This window comes from Hippoglossus hippoglossus, chromosome 22 (genome assembly GCF_009819705.1).
Source record: "Hippoglossus hippoglossus isolate fHipHip1 chromosome 22, fHipHip1.pri, whole genome shotgun sequence".
Taxonomy (NCBI): domain Eukaryota; kingdom Metazoa; phylum Chordata; class Actinopteri; order Pleuronectiformes; family Pleuronectidae; genus Hippoglossus; species Hippoglossus hippoglossus.
In genome coordinates, this window is record NC_047172.1 from 7,171,533 (window position 1) to 7,188,721 (window position 17,189).

The 17,189-nt window shown below is 48.2% G+C and overlaps 1 protein-coding gene across 9 annotated transcripts in view; it reads left to right on the plus strand.

Annotated features, from left to right (window-relative positions):
- The window catches only part of meis2a (Meis homeobox 2a), an 81,893-nt gene that overhangs the window by 27,411 nt on the left and 37,293 nt on the right, over positions 1 to 17,189 (plus strand). For 7 of the 9 annotated variants that reach the window (XM_034575706.1, XM_034575710.1, XM_034575711.1 and 4 more), the window contains exon 8: positions 7,398 to 7,543. In XM_034575706.1, the coding sequence (XP_034431597.1) occupies positions 7,398 to 7,543 (146 nt within the window). The remainder of the gene's footprint in view (positions 1 to 7,397; positions 7,544 to 17,189) is intronic. The other 2 variants (XM_034575709.1, XM_034575713.1) reach the window with 1 other exon arrangement.

Here is a 17,189-nt window from a genome sequence, read left to right on the forward strand (position 1 = left end):
GCATTTGGCTGATGAGAGGGCTGCTGAGCAGAGGCTACAATCTGATGGTTGACTTGTTGATTTATAAACCTTTTAATCCATTTACTCCACCGCGCGCGCCCCCCACCCCCCCCCGGCTCTGCATAGAAAAAAAAGCCCTAAACTGCGCTTTGATGCCACTGTCCGTCAGGTGTGGCAAAGATGTCTGTAACAAATCCAAGTTTTCCTCCACTCCCGGTAGGAAAGACAGTGATTTTGTTTGTTTGCTTTTAACTTGTAATTGAGGGTGGAGAATCAGTGCTGAGGCCGTGTATTAACACATCGCCTCAAACTGGGAACGCTGCTCTGAATCTCAAAACCACACGCCGTTGTATCTGGGAACCTGCACACAGCTGCTCTTTCAGGCGGTTTAGGTAGAAGACTTTGATATACAATAGTTCCTAACGGGGATTATAAAGCCATTTCTTCCCCTCTGCAGATTGAACCACATGATGCATCTACGTGCTCTCCATCTCTTTGTTTTTTTTTTCTTTATCTTGCATTCGCTACATTATCATTCTAAAGTAGAGCAGTCTTTAGGAAGCAAATAGTGTGGAAACAGCTTGTTCTACTAATGATCACGCTTGTTTCAATTCAACATAGCCCGACTAGCTTTTGGGAAATACCTATTCTTTAATATTTAATGCAGCATCAAACCGTAGGATTTTAGGTGCGTGTTCTCTGTGGGCACCCAGCCCTGTTTTCTACCATAACAATTATAAATTATATAGGGAGTCATATCAATATACACAGTTTTAATAATTTACGCAATTTCCACCACCAAGAATAGCTCCATTGCACAATATTTGGTAAGAGGGACGAAGAGAGGTTTATTTAACACCGTCACATCGGCGGGTTTGTGCGTTGGTTTATTAAGAAACAAGGAGGTGAACCGAGATAACCTGCGAGACCAATTAGCCCCATTCGATTTGGAATCCAGGGGATGTGCGGCGGCGGCGGCGGTTTCGTCGGCTGCGTAGAAGTGCACGGGAGGGTGGGTGGAGGCGGGGTGGAGTTATCAGGGAGGCAGAGAGTGTGAAATGTCTGGTGGAGACCCAAAGCCCTTCATTAGCCACTGATCTCTGTCTGCTGAGTGAGGGGCAGTCATGGGCATCACAACTCCCTTTTAGTCCAACACCCCCTCCCCAAAAAAAGAGCGGGGTGAGGGGGTGGAGGGCAGCTCCCCCATCCCCTGCAATTTAGCCCTTTGCCATTCATGCAAATTGGGTCCTGACATCTGCAAGAGCCTGCCTCCTTTCTTTTATACATCTTTATTCCATCTCTTCTCTTTGGATCTTTTTTTCCCTCCTCAAATAAAGCCCCCCCTTTGGACGGCACGGCCTCGTCTCAGCTGACATACATTCTTTTATACATACATCTGTGTAAAAACTTTTCCGTGTGTTCATAAACACATAAAAATGTTAGGCAGCCGAGGGAAAGTTTTAGAAAATACAAGATCCCAGGAGGCATCAGGAGTTGTGTCGCCATCAAAGTCCTAATTTATAGTGCAATAAGATAATTGTTGTTGTAAGGAGCAGGTTAATCACACTAGTAATTAATTCAGTCCAGAGTCCTTCATAATGTGCATACTTTCTACGTCCAGCACTAAAGTTTTAGGTTCTTGGCAGATGATAATCTTATGAAAGGATCAAGAGAGTTGGAGGCAGTAACGCTGGAGAAAAGGCAGTAACCAGGCAGCCTGCACCCCCCTCCCGCCCTCTCCTTTCTGGACGAAGCCCTCGTCTTTAGCTCCAGGGGAGAAGCTGAAAGGGGGAATGTGGCTTTGCTCCAGCCCATATCTTAGGTTAAAAGGTAAAATAGCCTAACTGGCTGTCAAAAACAAGTTTTACCTCCAACCCCCCCTCCCCTCCCCTCTCTTTGTCTCCACTCCCTCCACTCCAACCTCACCCTCTATGGTAGGGATGTGCACGGTGGGGTCAGCGCTGTGCCTGTGAGAGGAGAGAGGCCTTGTATCAGTGGAGAGGCGATAGTTATCTCCAGCATTCCAGGGATGACAGAGAGATATCTGCCTGATGGCAGGGTTAGGGGGCTTAGAGAAGGGGCGGAGAAGAGAGAGAGGAGAAGAGGTACAGGAGTTGTTGAGCAACTACCCCCCCCCCCCCCCCCCCCACTCCAGCTCCCACCTTCCTTCCCTCCCTGCCTCTCTTACTGCCTGACTGCCTCGCTTCCCCACACATAGAAAAAAAAGCCCATCTAATTAGAAGCTCTTATTCCACTTCATTTAAGGGAACACTTAATGATGTGTTTTTGGGCCGAGACAACTACACATTACTTCTCATGCAAAAGGAACCACTCAGTCGTAGCACCAGGATGCAGATACAGCTGTGTTTGGGATGGAGGTTTGTCCTCATTTCTCTGGGGTGTCGGAAAAGTGGTCATCTGTTCTTCACCTTTAGCCAGTGTCCTGGTGGTAAGAGGGGGGGAGGCGGTAAAGAGGAGGCGGGTCGTGACATCTGAGTTTGGCAGGGAGACTCGCTAAAGGAGAGAGTTTGTTGTAATTGCTCTGACAGGTTTTAGGGCTGTTAATGACTCCGGCCCGAGCACTACCAATTTGTCAGCATGCTTGCTGTTTACTAAGCTGTTGTTTTATGGTCCGGTGCAAGGGGCTGCTGCTTGTTTAAGCACAGATCAGGAAATAATCAGCGTAAAACACCGGCTGCAGTGGTGCACACTAAAACAGTTCCGTTTAGGGCCCTCATCTACTGTATGGATCTGAATGAGCGCAGTAAACCATATGGCGTGTGGTCACACAAAAACACAAACACGCTGATAGGTTACTCCGAAAATTGGACGCCGGAGTGTGTGTTTTATCATGAAAGAGATTATGTTCTACTCGTTAACACTCGCCTGCGTTGCATGTTATGTGAGCGTGAAGCATATTGGTAGCATGTGGTTATAGCCAGAAGACCTGTAATCCCCAGTCGGCACAGAGCAACAGAGGGACGGCCATTCCACTAGTGTGAATAGAGCCTCGACGTGTTTGTGTGTGTGTGTGTGTGTGTGTGTGTGTGTGTGTGTGTGTGTGTGTGTGTGTGTGTGTGTGTGTGTGTGTGTGTGTGTGTGTGTGTGTGTGTGTGTGTGTGTGCGTTGAGAGCATGTGCTCCCAGAGCCAGCAAAGACCCCTTCGTAAATCCAGAGTAAATAAAAGGGGTAACCAGACGGACAAAAGAGGAGCCCCCACTGCTTCTCTCATTCGCTGCCATTTGGGGGGACTGAATGTGCTAAACGCCGCTTATGTTGGCTGAAAAGTTGAGGAGAAAAAGAGGGAAAAGGGAGGCTTCTAAATCCCCCTCTTCTTTTCTCTTCATTCTCTGCAGCCAAGCCTGCGGGGCTGGAGGTGGTGTAATAGGAGGGCGTTGGAGGGAGGGTTGGAGGGCCCGGTCACTATGGTGCGCTGAGGTAGAGGAGGCCAAAGGAGCCTCTGCTCTACAACAAACCTCTTAGCTTCTGTTCCTAGCTTCTGTTCCCCGTCCACCCCTCTTCTCCGTCTAACTGTCCTCACGAGTTCCTCTCCCGTTCTCCTCATTTGGCCGAGCTTGGGTGAGCACTCTGACTAGTTTGGGTTGACAGGGGGGCGTGGGGGGTCTGTTGTAATTAGTCACTTTAACCACAGCTTCCATAAGCCACTGCCTCTACACTCTTGCTTCATTACCCTGAAACAAACGCCGGGGCCTCCCTGTACAAAATCACCGCGCTGCCTTTAGAATAACACACACACAACATCCAGAGCCTGTCTACCTACCCAGTGTATAAATGGTATAGGGACCAGTAAGTCTCAAGTGTTACTTGATAACTAACCACGATTGGGTTTGAATGTGTTTTCCAGCTATTGACAAGTCATTATTCATTCATGCATGTGTATATCGGAATGATTGAGCAGGGAGGGAGCGTGTTCTTGGTGTACCGATGTATGTGTTACTCACGGTTATATCCGTAATGCTTCCAGGGCTGACTAGACTTCAGTGGCTCCCTCAGGGCCAGGGTGCCTCCTAGACATGAAGCATGATCTCCAGAGTCATTAACGCCCCCCCTCCAATGTCCCACCTTACTCTCAGCAGAGACTGCAGGAAACTTTATGGTAAACAAATTTTTTGTGCGATTAATCCTGAAGCGACCCTGAATGTGCCAGCGTTAGATAAGCAGAGTTGCAGTGTGTTTACAGTCCTTTCCCAACCCGTTAATGAGCTCAGCCCTGAGACCAATTTACTCACAGGGAGATATATCTGAATGCATTTTTAATAACCACCCACTGGTGATGAGAGAGAGAGGGAATGTATGTGAGCGTAATGCGCTCGCGGACTCGTGCTTGTTTGTTTGCCGGCGCGCTCGTTCACTTCTTCACCCTCGTTGCGTGGGGTCATTGTCGTCCATCTTGCCTGATTACACCTCCCAGGTCTCTGTGCGCATGAAAATATGCACGAACTTTCATTGCAAGCACTTTAGGTCAAGATATTGATAGAGTTGGCGAGGGAGAAGGAGAGAGGAAGAAAGTGAGGGAAGACAGAAAGAGAGTGGGAGAGAGGGAGGCTGTCTTTTTTTTTTCTGTCTCCAAGGGCGCTGCTTTTCCAAAAGTGCCTGGGGCTACACTCCAGCACCTCAGCTCCCCTAGGCCTTTCGGCTGCCTCCTAATAGCCAACCCCCATCTGTGTCACATGGCCAGATGATGGGACGCTTCCCCCTGCTCTGCCCTGCACGTTTTTTCCTATCCCCCATTTTTTTTCAGAGTGCACATCCACGCAGGTTAGAATGGCAGAGTTGCCAGGGAACAGTCAGAAGCCATTAGCGTTTGGGACAATTTGCCCTGCAGCGTTCCTTCTCTCGCTCATAAGAAAGGAGTGGGGGTGGATGCAAAGCACCAGCTCTCCTTTAGATGTAATGAGGTTGTGGAAGTTGGGTCTTCTTTATTCTTTTTCTACTCCTTCTTTTTTTGTTCCTGCTTTTTTTTGTTCCTCTTTCTTTCTTTCATTCTTTATTTCTTTTGACCTTCTGTCCACAAGGGAGTTTCTTATTTCTGCACGCATAAAGTAAATCTACAGGAAATATCAATACTGTACTCAAATGTACTGCTTGAATGCCACACGTCTAACCTGTGCACACATGACAGTGTCCGTGAACAAGTGAGAGAAAGACAGAGGGAGAGAGAGACGAGCTGAAAGGCTTGGAGTCTGGTTTCACCCTTGCGGGCTAGGGCAGGAGGCAGCGAGCATGCTGGGTAATGAAGTGACAGGTCAGTCTGTAAATACGCACGGGTCGCTCTGGCCCTGGCCAGGGGGGAGGCTATCGCATTGCAGTGAAAATGGAAACGTCAATAAAATTAATCTGCCAGCCTTTTGGCCACTGTGTGGTTCCATTGGATGAGCTTCACTGCTCACAGCAGGAGAGGGATTTGGAGAGTGGCTCGAAAATCAACACAAAACCTTGCGGCACACAAACAAACAAGCAAAGTGTGTATCAACATTATTCAGTGGAGCTCAAAGCAAAGCAACAAGGGGAGGGCGGGTAAGATTCACAGCTCACTAGTTGTGTTGTTGCTGAAGTTTGGAAGCGAACCGGGGGAGTGCGAGTCGACTTCCGTCTGGGTCGCATTTCTCAGGAAGCCCCTCACAGTCAGAGCAGGCCACGGCCAGACCAAAGTTTATTGTTTTAGGCTTTCCTGGACAAGGATTCGTACTTAGCCCGGGATTTACGGCATTTGCCGCTAATGAATGCCCGTTCTACAATTACAACACCCCGAGTCTGTGTCACCGTTCCCATATGTCCTTCAGAAGGGCTATTGCTTCTTTAGCTTCACACAGGGAGCGCAAAGTCGGCACTTCTCTGTTTTCCTCTTTCGTGTGGCTCTGCACTAATGATGTGGAAGGAAAACACTGTGCACAGACAGAGAAAGAAAGACAGAGCGGGAAGAGAAAAAGAGGGAAAACAAGGGGGAGGAAAAAGAAAAAGAAAGTGGGTAAAGTAGTAAGAAGAGAGGGCCCCTGCTGTCCTTGTATTCTTCATTTATTTTGCATTTGATTACGCCACCAGTCGGATCCTTTTTCTTTCCCCCTTTTTAATGTTATTAGTTCAAATATTTATGCAAGATTATGGCTTGTATAGGTGGTTGTGATTGATGCCTCCCCAAAAACAGGAGGACATGCGGGTCTGAATTTTGAGAACGTCAGGGTCCTTCTCTGCCTTAGTGGAGGAGTTTTTCAGATACATAATTTAGATGCCCTCAAGGAAGGCTTTCAAGGCATTTGTGCCCGGGGGCAAGAAAAAATAACTATGACTGTTAAAAGTAAATCATTTTTGCTAATGCACAATTAATGCCGGGGAAGAAGAAAAAGGCAAGGGACAAAGATGGAAACTTCGATTTAAAAGAGAAATCGTGCCGGGGTGTATGCATGTTTTTCCTCTTGAAATCAAACGCTGACGGACATTAATGCAGGCGAAGCCGCCGCTGGCCTGTCATGCTAATCTTGTGGCGGAATGGGGAGGGGTTGCTGCGAGGGAAAGGGAGACTTAAGAGAGTCAGGGTTTGGGATGGGGCTGGGGCTGGGGCTGGGGCTGGGGGGGGGGGGGGGGGGGGGGGGCAGACGAGTCCATTATGTGCATCGAAGTGCAACAATGAACCACCCCCAAATCACATCCCTACTTTAATACTCATGCGTCTCAACTGTACGCCACGAATTATCATCTCCTTTGAGTTTTGTTTGTACGCGAGTGTCTCTGCACGCAACGTGAATCCATGAATGTCTGTGTGTTACTGTACATAAGTCCTTCCTGTCCCCTTTGGCTCTCTTTCGAAAGATGAAAAAAAAAAAAAAAGCTCTACATTATGTCAAGCATGCAAATTTAATTGAATTAATGACATGAGTCCAAGCCTCTACCGCCTCTACTGTACTTGAAGGCTCCTTGTCCCTTTTTTTCTCCTCCCTTCCCTCCTCCTCGTCCTACTGTAGAAGTGGAATGAGGAAACTAGTGTTTCAGTGTCCAACCATAACATTGGAGTCATTAACCCCTATTCCCCTGTCCCGTGCTCTGGGGTATAGAACAACTCTGCTAGGCCTCCGAGTAAACCCCTGGCTCTCTGCACAGGCCTTTGTGTAAGGCCATTTAAATCCCCCTACCTCCATATCTCCACTACATAACACTGGCTTTGCTGCGGCAACTCTCTCGGCCTCTGTACGCTGCTTTTGGATTCCTTCATATGTATCTGTGGTATTTGTCCGTTTATCCATCTTTCATGGGCCTTAAACTCGAGCTTTGACTGTCTGCGCTCGTGTTTCAGCTTTGAGAGTTTTGAGATCAGGGGTGTTATTTTTTTTCAGTGGTGTTGTCTGGGATGTTATTTAACCCTGGGTTTGGTTTCCGTCCAGGAGATGGCTTAGACAACAGCGTTGCATCACCTGGCACAGGGGACGATGATGATCCAGACAAGGATAAGAAGAGGCAGAAAAAGCGTGGCATTTTCCCCAAGGTGGCCACGAACATCATGAGGGCGTGGCTATTCCAGCATCTCACGGTAAGCGCAGCCGTTACTTTTACACGTGTATGAAAACAACCCAGATGGACACACATGCAGACTCAGAAAAAGGATGCACACACACACACACACACACGCACACACAAACAGACACACAGCTGTCACACAGTCGTTACTGAGGGAGAGAGGGAGGGAGTGATGGCCGTGTTGTGATGCTCACCTGTCAGCCACCTGTCAGAGGGACACAGTGACCAGGTCAATCTAATCAGTTTGGACTGTTTACTCTGCTCAGCACACTTTGAGTTAGAGGGAGACGGCCTAACAATTTACGACGATGTAGCACAGTACGAGACGTGCTGCCTGTTTTGGACGGAGGTGTCTTTTCTGCGGCCGATTGAGACAAAGACAGTTGTGTTTGTAAAGGTGTGGAAACATGCAGTGATTTTTTCCTCATCACTTAACATCAAATATGTTTGTTTTTTCCTTCATTTTTACAATAACTCCTACAATAAAAAACAAGAAAATGTATTTCTTAATTTAATGTGAGAAATTGTGTTAGTATTACTTGTTTATTTAGAGTAAAACTTTTCTATTTAAGGGATTTCTTTTTTCGGTGTGTAATTGGTTAAGGGGGCAGAATCGTAGGCTTACAGCTATGTTGTCCCTTTCAATTCTTTCACTGGAACGAGTGAAGATCAGTTTCATGCGTCTACATCCGGTTGATTTGGTGATATGGTAGCTCTTACTGCAGTCATTATATATTCAGATGCCGCAGTAAATCAAACAAACACAAAATGCTCTGCTTTGCTGTTTTCTGTATGTGTCAGTCTGCTTTTCTGTGTCTGTCAAGTGTTAAAGCGGGGGTGGACCACATGCCCCCCCCCCCCCCCCCACCACCACCACCACCACCACCGCCCTGCTCTATTGTCAGGACATTATCAGAACATCAGTCTGTATTGATTTTGCAATGCAGGTCAGATTTCAGGAGGAGGTGGCCACACCAGGACACATAAGCTGCTCTCGGAGCACGTGGCTCCCTGTCCCAGAGATGGAGGGACAGTGCGGGGGGGGGGGAAGGGAGAAGTAGAAGGAGAGAGAGAGAGAGAGAGAGAGAGAGAGAGAGAGAGAGAGAGAGAGAGAGGGAGAGAGGGAGAGAGGGAGAGAGAGAGAGTGGAGGGGAGACTTAGTTCAGAGCTCCAGCTGTATGGGTCCATCCACACATTTAAGAGGGTCAGGAGCCCCCTGTGCACCCTGTACCCCTCCCCACGCCACCAAACAGTGCCCACTCCCCTTCCCAAAGCCCCTGTACCCTGATTATCTAACCAAAAGCCCAAATAATGAGTGGCCAGCAAATACGGCCTAATTGAAAGGGCTGTAAATCCATTACATATTGGTCCGGGATAATCAGGAGTGCTTTAATCACTTTTATCTATTCAGGAGCAGTGAAGCTGCAATAGCAAAGCCCTGAGCCTCGCAGGCCTTAGCGGCTCCACCACGCCAGTCTGCATGCTTATTATTCTCATCATTATCAAAATGACTTCACAGCTGTTCACAGCTCCACCGCTCCCTGACTGGAGACCTCTCACCAAAAACCGTACACACACACACACACAAGCTTCATTCAGTGGCTGACGGCGGGAGAGTTTTGATTCTCTGTCTGCTTTAGGTCTTTTTCCTCCAACGAGCTCGCAGTGGAATACCTTGTTTGTGTATAAAGGGAACAAACAAAAAAGCCAAAATGGTTTATTTGAGTGGCATTTAGTGCATGTTCATATTCGCGTGCACATAAACACACCTTATGTCAGTTTACAGTGGAAGTTTTCCTCGTGATTTGGACTCTCTCCTGGTGAAAGCCTCACAAAGCTCCAGCGCTCCCGCCTCTGCAACGGCTCGCGGAGAAAAATAAGAGCGAATGACGCATACAGAGCGTGTGGAAGAGTCGCCAACAATTTTCTTTTGAATTGTTTTAAAATTGAATTGAAAGAGTGGAAAGGAAAAGGAGGAGCTGTGGGGAAGCAGAATGTTGGGCACAGGCACGTTTTTTCGGAGCGCTGGTTAATTTAGAAGGTGAGGAGCTTTCAAGGCCCTCCTTTTCTCTGACCCTCTCCTTTATCACGTCCCCTGCTTATAGATGTTCTCTCCAATCTTTATTTGTTTCTTTTGTGCAAAGCCCTGGCCAGTCTTGTACAAATAATAATCCCTCCCTTTTAACCTGCCTTCATTTCTCCACTGAGGAAGAGGACTAATTGAATTATCCCCCTTCTCTTCTCACCATCCAGTTCTCCCACCCATAAACTCTCTCTCTCGCTCGCTCACACACAAGCATGCACGCACACATACACACTCACGCGCCCATTAGCCATTCTCCTTTCTTTTAATTTGTTAAGCAAATGTATTTGCCAATGCTGGATGCGTTTGTGTAAGGATGAATTCTTGGGGACTTTGGCCCCTGAATGGCCTATAGCGGCATTCTGCCATTCACGCATTCATTAACTGAGAGGTGAGGAGTGAAAGGAGTGGCCTCGCATTTTCTCAAACGGCGGGGCCAGCATGGAGCTCCTCTTCCATGAGCCACGGGGGTCTCCCTACATATGTTCTCAACATCCAGCCATTGTCGCGTCCCCTGAAAAGCTCAAAAGGATAGGACCCCCCTTCAGACACGGAAAAACAACACGGGCCAATAGTAACAACTGTTGGCTTTTGGATTCAGTATAACAAAATTGCCCTCTCCCCCCGCTAACCCCCTCCCACCCTCCCCTCGCCTCACACCCGACCTCACACCCTCTTGAGAGAACTCGCAGGAAGGTTTTCGTCAGGACAGTCACATGCACGTAGAAAGGCATTTCAACTCATATGAACCATAAACTCCACTATTCCAAAGGGACATAGATAGAGTTGTTGGTGCTATAAACATGTGGCAAACTCCACAGTTACTACATGAAGAGGCAGCGAGAACTCTGACTTATCTTATATTGAGGCCATATGCCCTTGCACTAGAGAGCATGTGATCTGGCAGCCTCAGATGCCCCATATGCCAAGCGGCTGGACAGATCAGCTGGTTTTAGCTGGCAGTAAAGGGTCAGACGGTCTCTCCACTCCCTCCTTCTCTCTCTCTCTCTCTCTCTCTCTCTCTCTAATACCCCCTCCCTCCCTCCGTCTCCATGAGTTTCTGGATGTCTTCCAGCCACATTAGTGGAAGGGAAATCCCAGAGTGTTGGTATAAGCTTTTCAATACGACAGGGAGATTATGTTATCAGAAAGGTAAACTTCACTGTTAGAGGTAAAATGTTCTGCTGCGCGTCGGCTGCAGAGTTCGGGGGAGGAAGTGAGAGATGGATAGGAAGATAGATGCAATGGAAGATAGCAGAAAGGAAATGATGAGGGGGGCGAAGAGAAAGAGATATCGAGAGGCAGTGATGGGAGTTTTTTTTCTTCTTCTAATTGTTGCAAAAGGTGATGGGCTTTTGTTTGTCAAAAGCAAACTTGAAAATCTACAATTAGCCCCTTGGTGCCCCCGGCCTTCCTTCCCTCTCGCCCCCTGCCAGCCCCCCGCCAGCCCTTACTCACCCCTGTAAAGACAAGGGTCGGCCTCGCAATGAAAACAGGAAGCACTCAGATACAAAGATACCACTCTGGGCCCTGGCCTTGTCTTTTGACTAGTGTAAACCCTCAAACACCTATGAAAATAAATAAGGGACCTCGGGAGCAAACTGGGCCAGTTGGGAGCACACGCGTGTTTGTGTGAGCCCTGAAGGAGGGAGGGATTGGGGCGAGAGAGCGAGAGGGAGAGTGGTCAGTCAGACGAGTAAGTAGGTAGCCCTCTCAAGCATCAAGCGTCTCCGATTTTGTGCCGGGCCACCCTTTGGCTTGGGTGTTTGGGGAAATGCTGTTAAGCTGCTAAGCCAGGTGTATTGGTCCCCTGGGCTCCTTGAAAGGGAAGTGATATACCCCTCGGTCATTTGGACTGTTGAGCAGTGGAACTATATGTTCAGATAAGAAATGCTTATGTCAGGTTTCTGGTTTTTAAATACACACGAGTTATTAATTGGTACAATACATCATTTTCTTTTAGTGTAACAATATTTCTTGAGTGATCTGATAAAATGAAAATTATTGTCGTGCCCACATGAAACCTGTTAATACAGGTGCTAGCCTGAGCGAGGGCACATCCCACTTTGCGTGGAGAAGAGTGCATTGTGCTGCAAACATCATTAGATACACTAGCAACTCCCCCCACCCCACCCCTCCGCCCCACACACACACACACACACACACTCGCTCCCAATCCAAGCCCAACATAGCATTAGTCTCCATGACAACAGGGTGTCATCGTCAGGTCGAGCCCTCCTATGGGAGCTGCTCTCTCGACCGCCCTTTATAGACGCACATAAAAGAGCCAACTAGGGTCATTCACAAGACATGGGCCCGGGCGAGGCCGAACCCTGACAACGGATGTTTGTCGCGTACGATAAACAAGTGTACAAGTCGATCCCTTCGAAAAGGAGAGGGCATGTTGTTTGTGTAGACTAAACAGTCAGCCCCGTAGTGTCCTCAGTTTTGTTTAAGCTCCTCTAGTCCTTCTAATCCGTGTGTGTTGTTCCAGTACAAGCAGCATTTAACTGGTGGAGACACACATCTGCAAACAGTTTGAAATACCAGGCCCTTCCTCCTGTTACGTCGCACTGCTGAGAGCTGTTTATTCCATATTTCTCGCTGCCGTCCTCATATTTCCAGAATGGCACAGTACTTTTGAAAATTTATTTTTGCTTAGTTTAATACGAGTCATGTTGTGTCATTATATTTTTGATTTATTTGGATTTCACAATGGTGTTGAAATAAACTTTTTAAAAGTCGGGAAAAATCATAAGAGAAGTTGCTTCGATCTTTGTTTCAGTGTTGCACATTCAAAGCCTGTTTGCTTTGCGCCTCCTTGGGTTGTTGTGTGAATTTCGATGAAGAGGCGGTTGAGACAAAGGAGGAGGCTGCGAGGGGGTGTTTAGGGGGTAAGAGCAAGGGTGAGGAGGGGGTAAAGAGGGGGCTCCTAAGGGTCACAGAGGTGGAAGCCTGGAGGAGGCCCACACACTAATCTGTCATGTGCTCGTTTGCCTCGGAGCCCAAAAGTCAGCTCTCCAGTCACCCGTGGCAACCCGGGCGACAGTTTGGTTCACTGCCGCTGCCCAAATGTGTGACTATCAGGAGGAGAAAAAGGAGTCATCATGTTGCTTTTGGGACAATAGCCCCCGCTTTGTGCGTGTGTGTGTGTGTGTGTTTGCAAAACAGATCTAAGTGACAATATGACAGGATAGTTTGGCGATGTTAAGCACAGGAGTCATTGAAAGTCACTGATAATGACTGCGGAGGAGATCTAAGGAGGGGTGGGGGTAAGGTTTGGTGTCTAGCTATTGTCTTGTCGCTGTGTTGTAGCGTTGGCTGCTCAGCCGCCCTGGGGAAGAGACACAAGCCACCCCAGTCTGCCATCTGTTCTTCCACAGAGGAGCTGCCCTGACATGGACGGACCTCACACTTGAACACAAACCCTCTGGAATAATACTCGAGGAAATTCTTCATCTCACTTTTATTTCACCTTCCTCATTAACAAATTGCCCCTACGTGTCAACAAGATGCTTTTTATTAGGGGAGAGCGTGGAAAACCGAATGTAAGTTAAGAAGGGGGGGGGATGGATCCAGTGACTTCCCATTTTCACAGGCTGTATAATTATATGACAGGCCGCATCAACTCTCTCATTGCGGAGCAGCCTTCTGTTGGCGTGTCGCAACTCTGAACTCGCACAGGCCTTGTTTACAGTGTGCGGCGCAGTTGGTAGCCTCTCCGGAGCTTTAGTGCTGCATTAGAATACAATAAACCCTAATTTGTTTCACGCTCCGTCATCAGACCTTTACACTTTGCCCCCTGGTCCAGATCTGTCGTAGTTCCACTTCACAGCCAACGTGGTTTATATAAAGCTTGACACATTAACCTTGCATACACTGAGACGAGCTCGTGAGAGGAGCAGGCTCGTTTGCAGCTCCTGTTTTAACTTCTCCGCTCCTGTGGGCTCGCTTATGCTCCAAATGAGCATCATGTTATTGTGCGTATGGAAATGCAGGGATAACTGTGTAACCCCACCGCTGCTCCTCCTTCCACCTCGCGCTCTCTTCCTCTTCCCTCCCTCAGTCTTAATTTTCATCCCTGCTGTTTGCATCTTAATGCAGGTTGTTAAATGAAGTAGCAGAAATGAGTGCTTTCGCAAAGGGACTGTTTACGACACGCTCCCAACTGCATGGAGGTGATTAAGCTGTGTGAAACTGCACGGTGTTTGCCAAAGAGGAAAAAAAAATACAGCAGCCTGCATCATATTCTCCAGTAAGACAACAACAAATTAGAAAAAATAAAGGAGCGATTTCTCAATTTTGATGCAATGGGCATTTCTTTAAACGAGGTTTGAGTGCGGGGGTGTCCCCATGGACGACGCAGCAGGAGTTTCAGTGGCCCCTGCAGAGGTGACTGCACATAGCCTGACCGCAGCAGAGTACAAACAGAGCTGGGCCCGTGGAGGGCAGTGGGATTTATACACTAACAGCTCTGAGAGGGAGAGACCCTCCCTAGAACACACATGGACAGAGCTGAGGAGACTTCTTAAAGGCCCTACGCTCCACTGAGAATAGGCCCCAGCGCAGCACAGCGGCGCAATCCACTGCTGTAGTCATAACATTGATCCGCTGGCTGGGACCCGCCTGAGCTGACTCTCAGGGAAATAGGGCTGAATGACGTCATGTGCAATCAGGGACTCCACAAGGTAGTCTGTGATAGCATACATGCCCCTGGTGGAAAAGCAGGGTTATTAAGATGGTGGTAGCAGATTCTGTGCCATTCTCCCCTTTTCTACACTTTCAGGGTTATCTTACTCATAACAAAATGTATAAGAGGATTTTGGTTTCACATCTTAGAGCTAGTTTCCTTAAATTACCCCTTACCCTTCCAGGGGTACCGCCCTGCAGGCTAGCCTCATCTCCCCACGGGTTGATTGCGGGGTTGTGGCGAGAGCTGCGAGAACGGTGGCTGCTGCTGCTGCTGCATGCCGGGGACCACGGAGGCCAATGAGATTCTGCTGCAGGCCTCCGAGCTGCCCCGACGTTGCTTTGATATTCATATCACACCAAGAGGAGAAAATGCAAAAGGGGGAAACGGAGCAGCACAAGCATTGAAACGGCAAACCAGGCTGAAGAAGGGAGGGAGGCAGGGAAAGAGGAAAGGTGGAGCGATGGAGGCACTGAATAGAAATCAAAAACAGACCGTGTGTTGCACTGTTTGGTTTGTCATGGGACTCTGGCTGCATCAAATCCCACTCCTGCCATTTTGTGTGATTTTATTTATTTTTTTGCGCTCCCCTCCCTCGCTCTTCTCCAATGCATGCTTTTGTTTTGCCCAGCGCTCAGTCCAGGGGCAGGCAGTGGGATTCCTGCACAGTGGGGTCCTTATAACTGGGAGCCATGTCTCTTGTTCTCACCTCTTCCCCCCACTTCCTCACCTTTTCATTTTTTTCCCCCCATTGATATCCTCTCTTTTCCCTCTCTGAACATATGGACTGGTTTTTAAGAGAGAGCCCAGTCCACATCAAAGCCTGAGGCTGAGCGGGTCAATTTGTTACTGCTTTACCCGGCTCTTCCCCCTCCACTAGCCTCAGTGGACCCTCCCTGCACCGCAGCCATTTACCCAGAATGCTCCATTGCCCAAGCAGCTCTGCCTAGCATATATATTGAGCCATGTGTTGTCAGGGTCTGCTGTGCAGATAGAGTAGACCTAGTTCATGTCAGAGCTCTTATTTTCTCTGCAGCCGCATTACCCTGAAGATCATGTAAAGCTATCTATATATAAGCATGTGTGATAGATACCAACCCCTGTATCAAAAAAAGCTGATAAGAACAAACAGATGGATAGAGGAAGGAGAGAGCCAAAGAAAGAAAATCAAATAAAAAAATAAATAAATGTATAAATCCAAATCTAAGCAGAGCAGGCCTTGGCTCCAGATGTGAATCTCTCTGAATATTGATTGTGGGGGAAAGCCAGTCCCCCAAATCCCCCGGGCTGCAGCGACTGACATACAAAGCACCTCTCTAAAGCCCATAAACCAGCTTGTACAATTATTTAGATAAAGAGGGCGACAACAGCAGTGTATGCCTCCCAACCCAGAACCTCCTCCTTGGCTCTCATCCTCCTACCACCGCTCCTGCTCCTCCTCCTTTTCCTCTTTTTTTTTCCATCCAGAATGAAGATGAAGAAATGAAAAAGGGGGGCAAATGTGTAATTAGCCACACGTTTCTGAATCCTCCTTAATGTTCATTACTGAAACCAGCGGCAATTACTAGTTCAAAGGGGTTTAGGGCACCCGCAGCCCGCATAATCAGTCGCAAATTAAGCACCGCTCATTTGTCACAGCGCAGCACGCATGCTTGTATGTGCACACAGAAACACACATGCATGCGTGCTGTCAGAGTTGAGTCATAGACAGGCTGACAGGCATCAATTTCCGCACAGACACAAATCTCAGTTACCCCAAGGTACCGGGTTAGGTCGGCCAATCCACTTATGCTCTGATGCTTTGTGTATACTACTAGACGGTAAACAGCAAACACCTTCACCTTAGCTTGTTTGTCATTATACTGTAGCCTACTAACATTCATCCTCTTATAGGTGTCCTGTTTGCACTTACAATCCCCGCCACCACCTGTCCCTTCCTGTTTCCATTTTAAGTTTTTTTTTTTTAAACCTCTATCTCCCTCTGAACCCGTCTCTCCCCACCTGGCTGTGTGTCTGCAACACGTGACAGTGTGTGTTTCATGTCTGCCCCCGGAGGTGTATCTCGGTTACCTCTGGGGCCGGGTCACAATGGCTAATCCTGTCTTCAGGTGGCTGTTTAGCACACCGAGAGGAGAGCTCGCAGAACCGGAGGTGAGCTCCTGTTACAGGACTCCCTGACCAGGGGTCACCTCTGACACTGTCTGACACACACATGTACAAGTGCGCACACACACACACACACATACACAGACACACACACACACACACAGACACAGACACAAACATGCATACATGTCCTGGCAGATAGGCGAGAATGCTTGCACATGCATGCACACACAAATCTGCTATTCACACACAAACACTGTCACTCAGACACTTTGAGCCTGCTTATCGATCCCAGGCGGCTCAGCCTTCATTTCGCTCCCCCCTTGTTCTTCTTTATCTGTCTACTGTACTGCGTCTCTTCTCGTCTTTCTTGCTTCTCTCATTCCCAGATAGGTCAGAGCCTTGTTCACATTAGGATTCCCTGATATGATCTGCATGAGGACGTGCTCCGGTGGCCATGCGTTGCTTGTCTCGCCCGGCACCCTCATTGTTTAAGTTGCTCTCACACAGGGACACAGTCGGGTCTCCAGGGAATTGAATGCAGCCCTATCATGTGTGGCTCTGCCGCGGCATAGTGGGAGAGGGAACTCATTTTTCACTGGGGGAACGACATCCATCTCAGCAGCCAAACGCTGGCTGTTTCATTAAGTAGCCCATCCAGGCAGACAGATGTGTTCACCACACAGCCATGTTTGCCTATGCAAGAGCGTGTATTAACCCACAATCCTTTGGGGGAGATTAATAGGCTACCAGCCCCTTTCCATTGATTATCTTCATGCT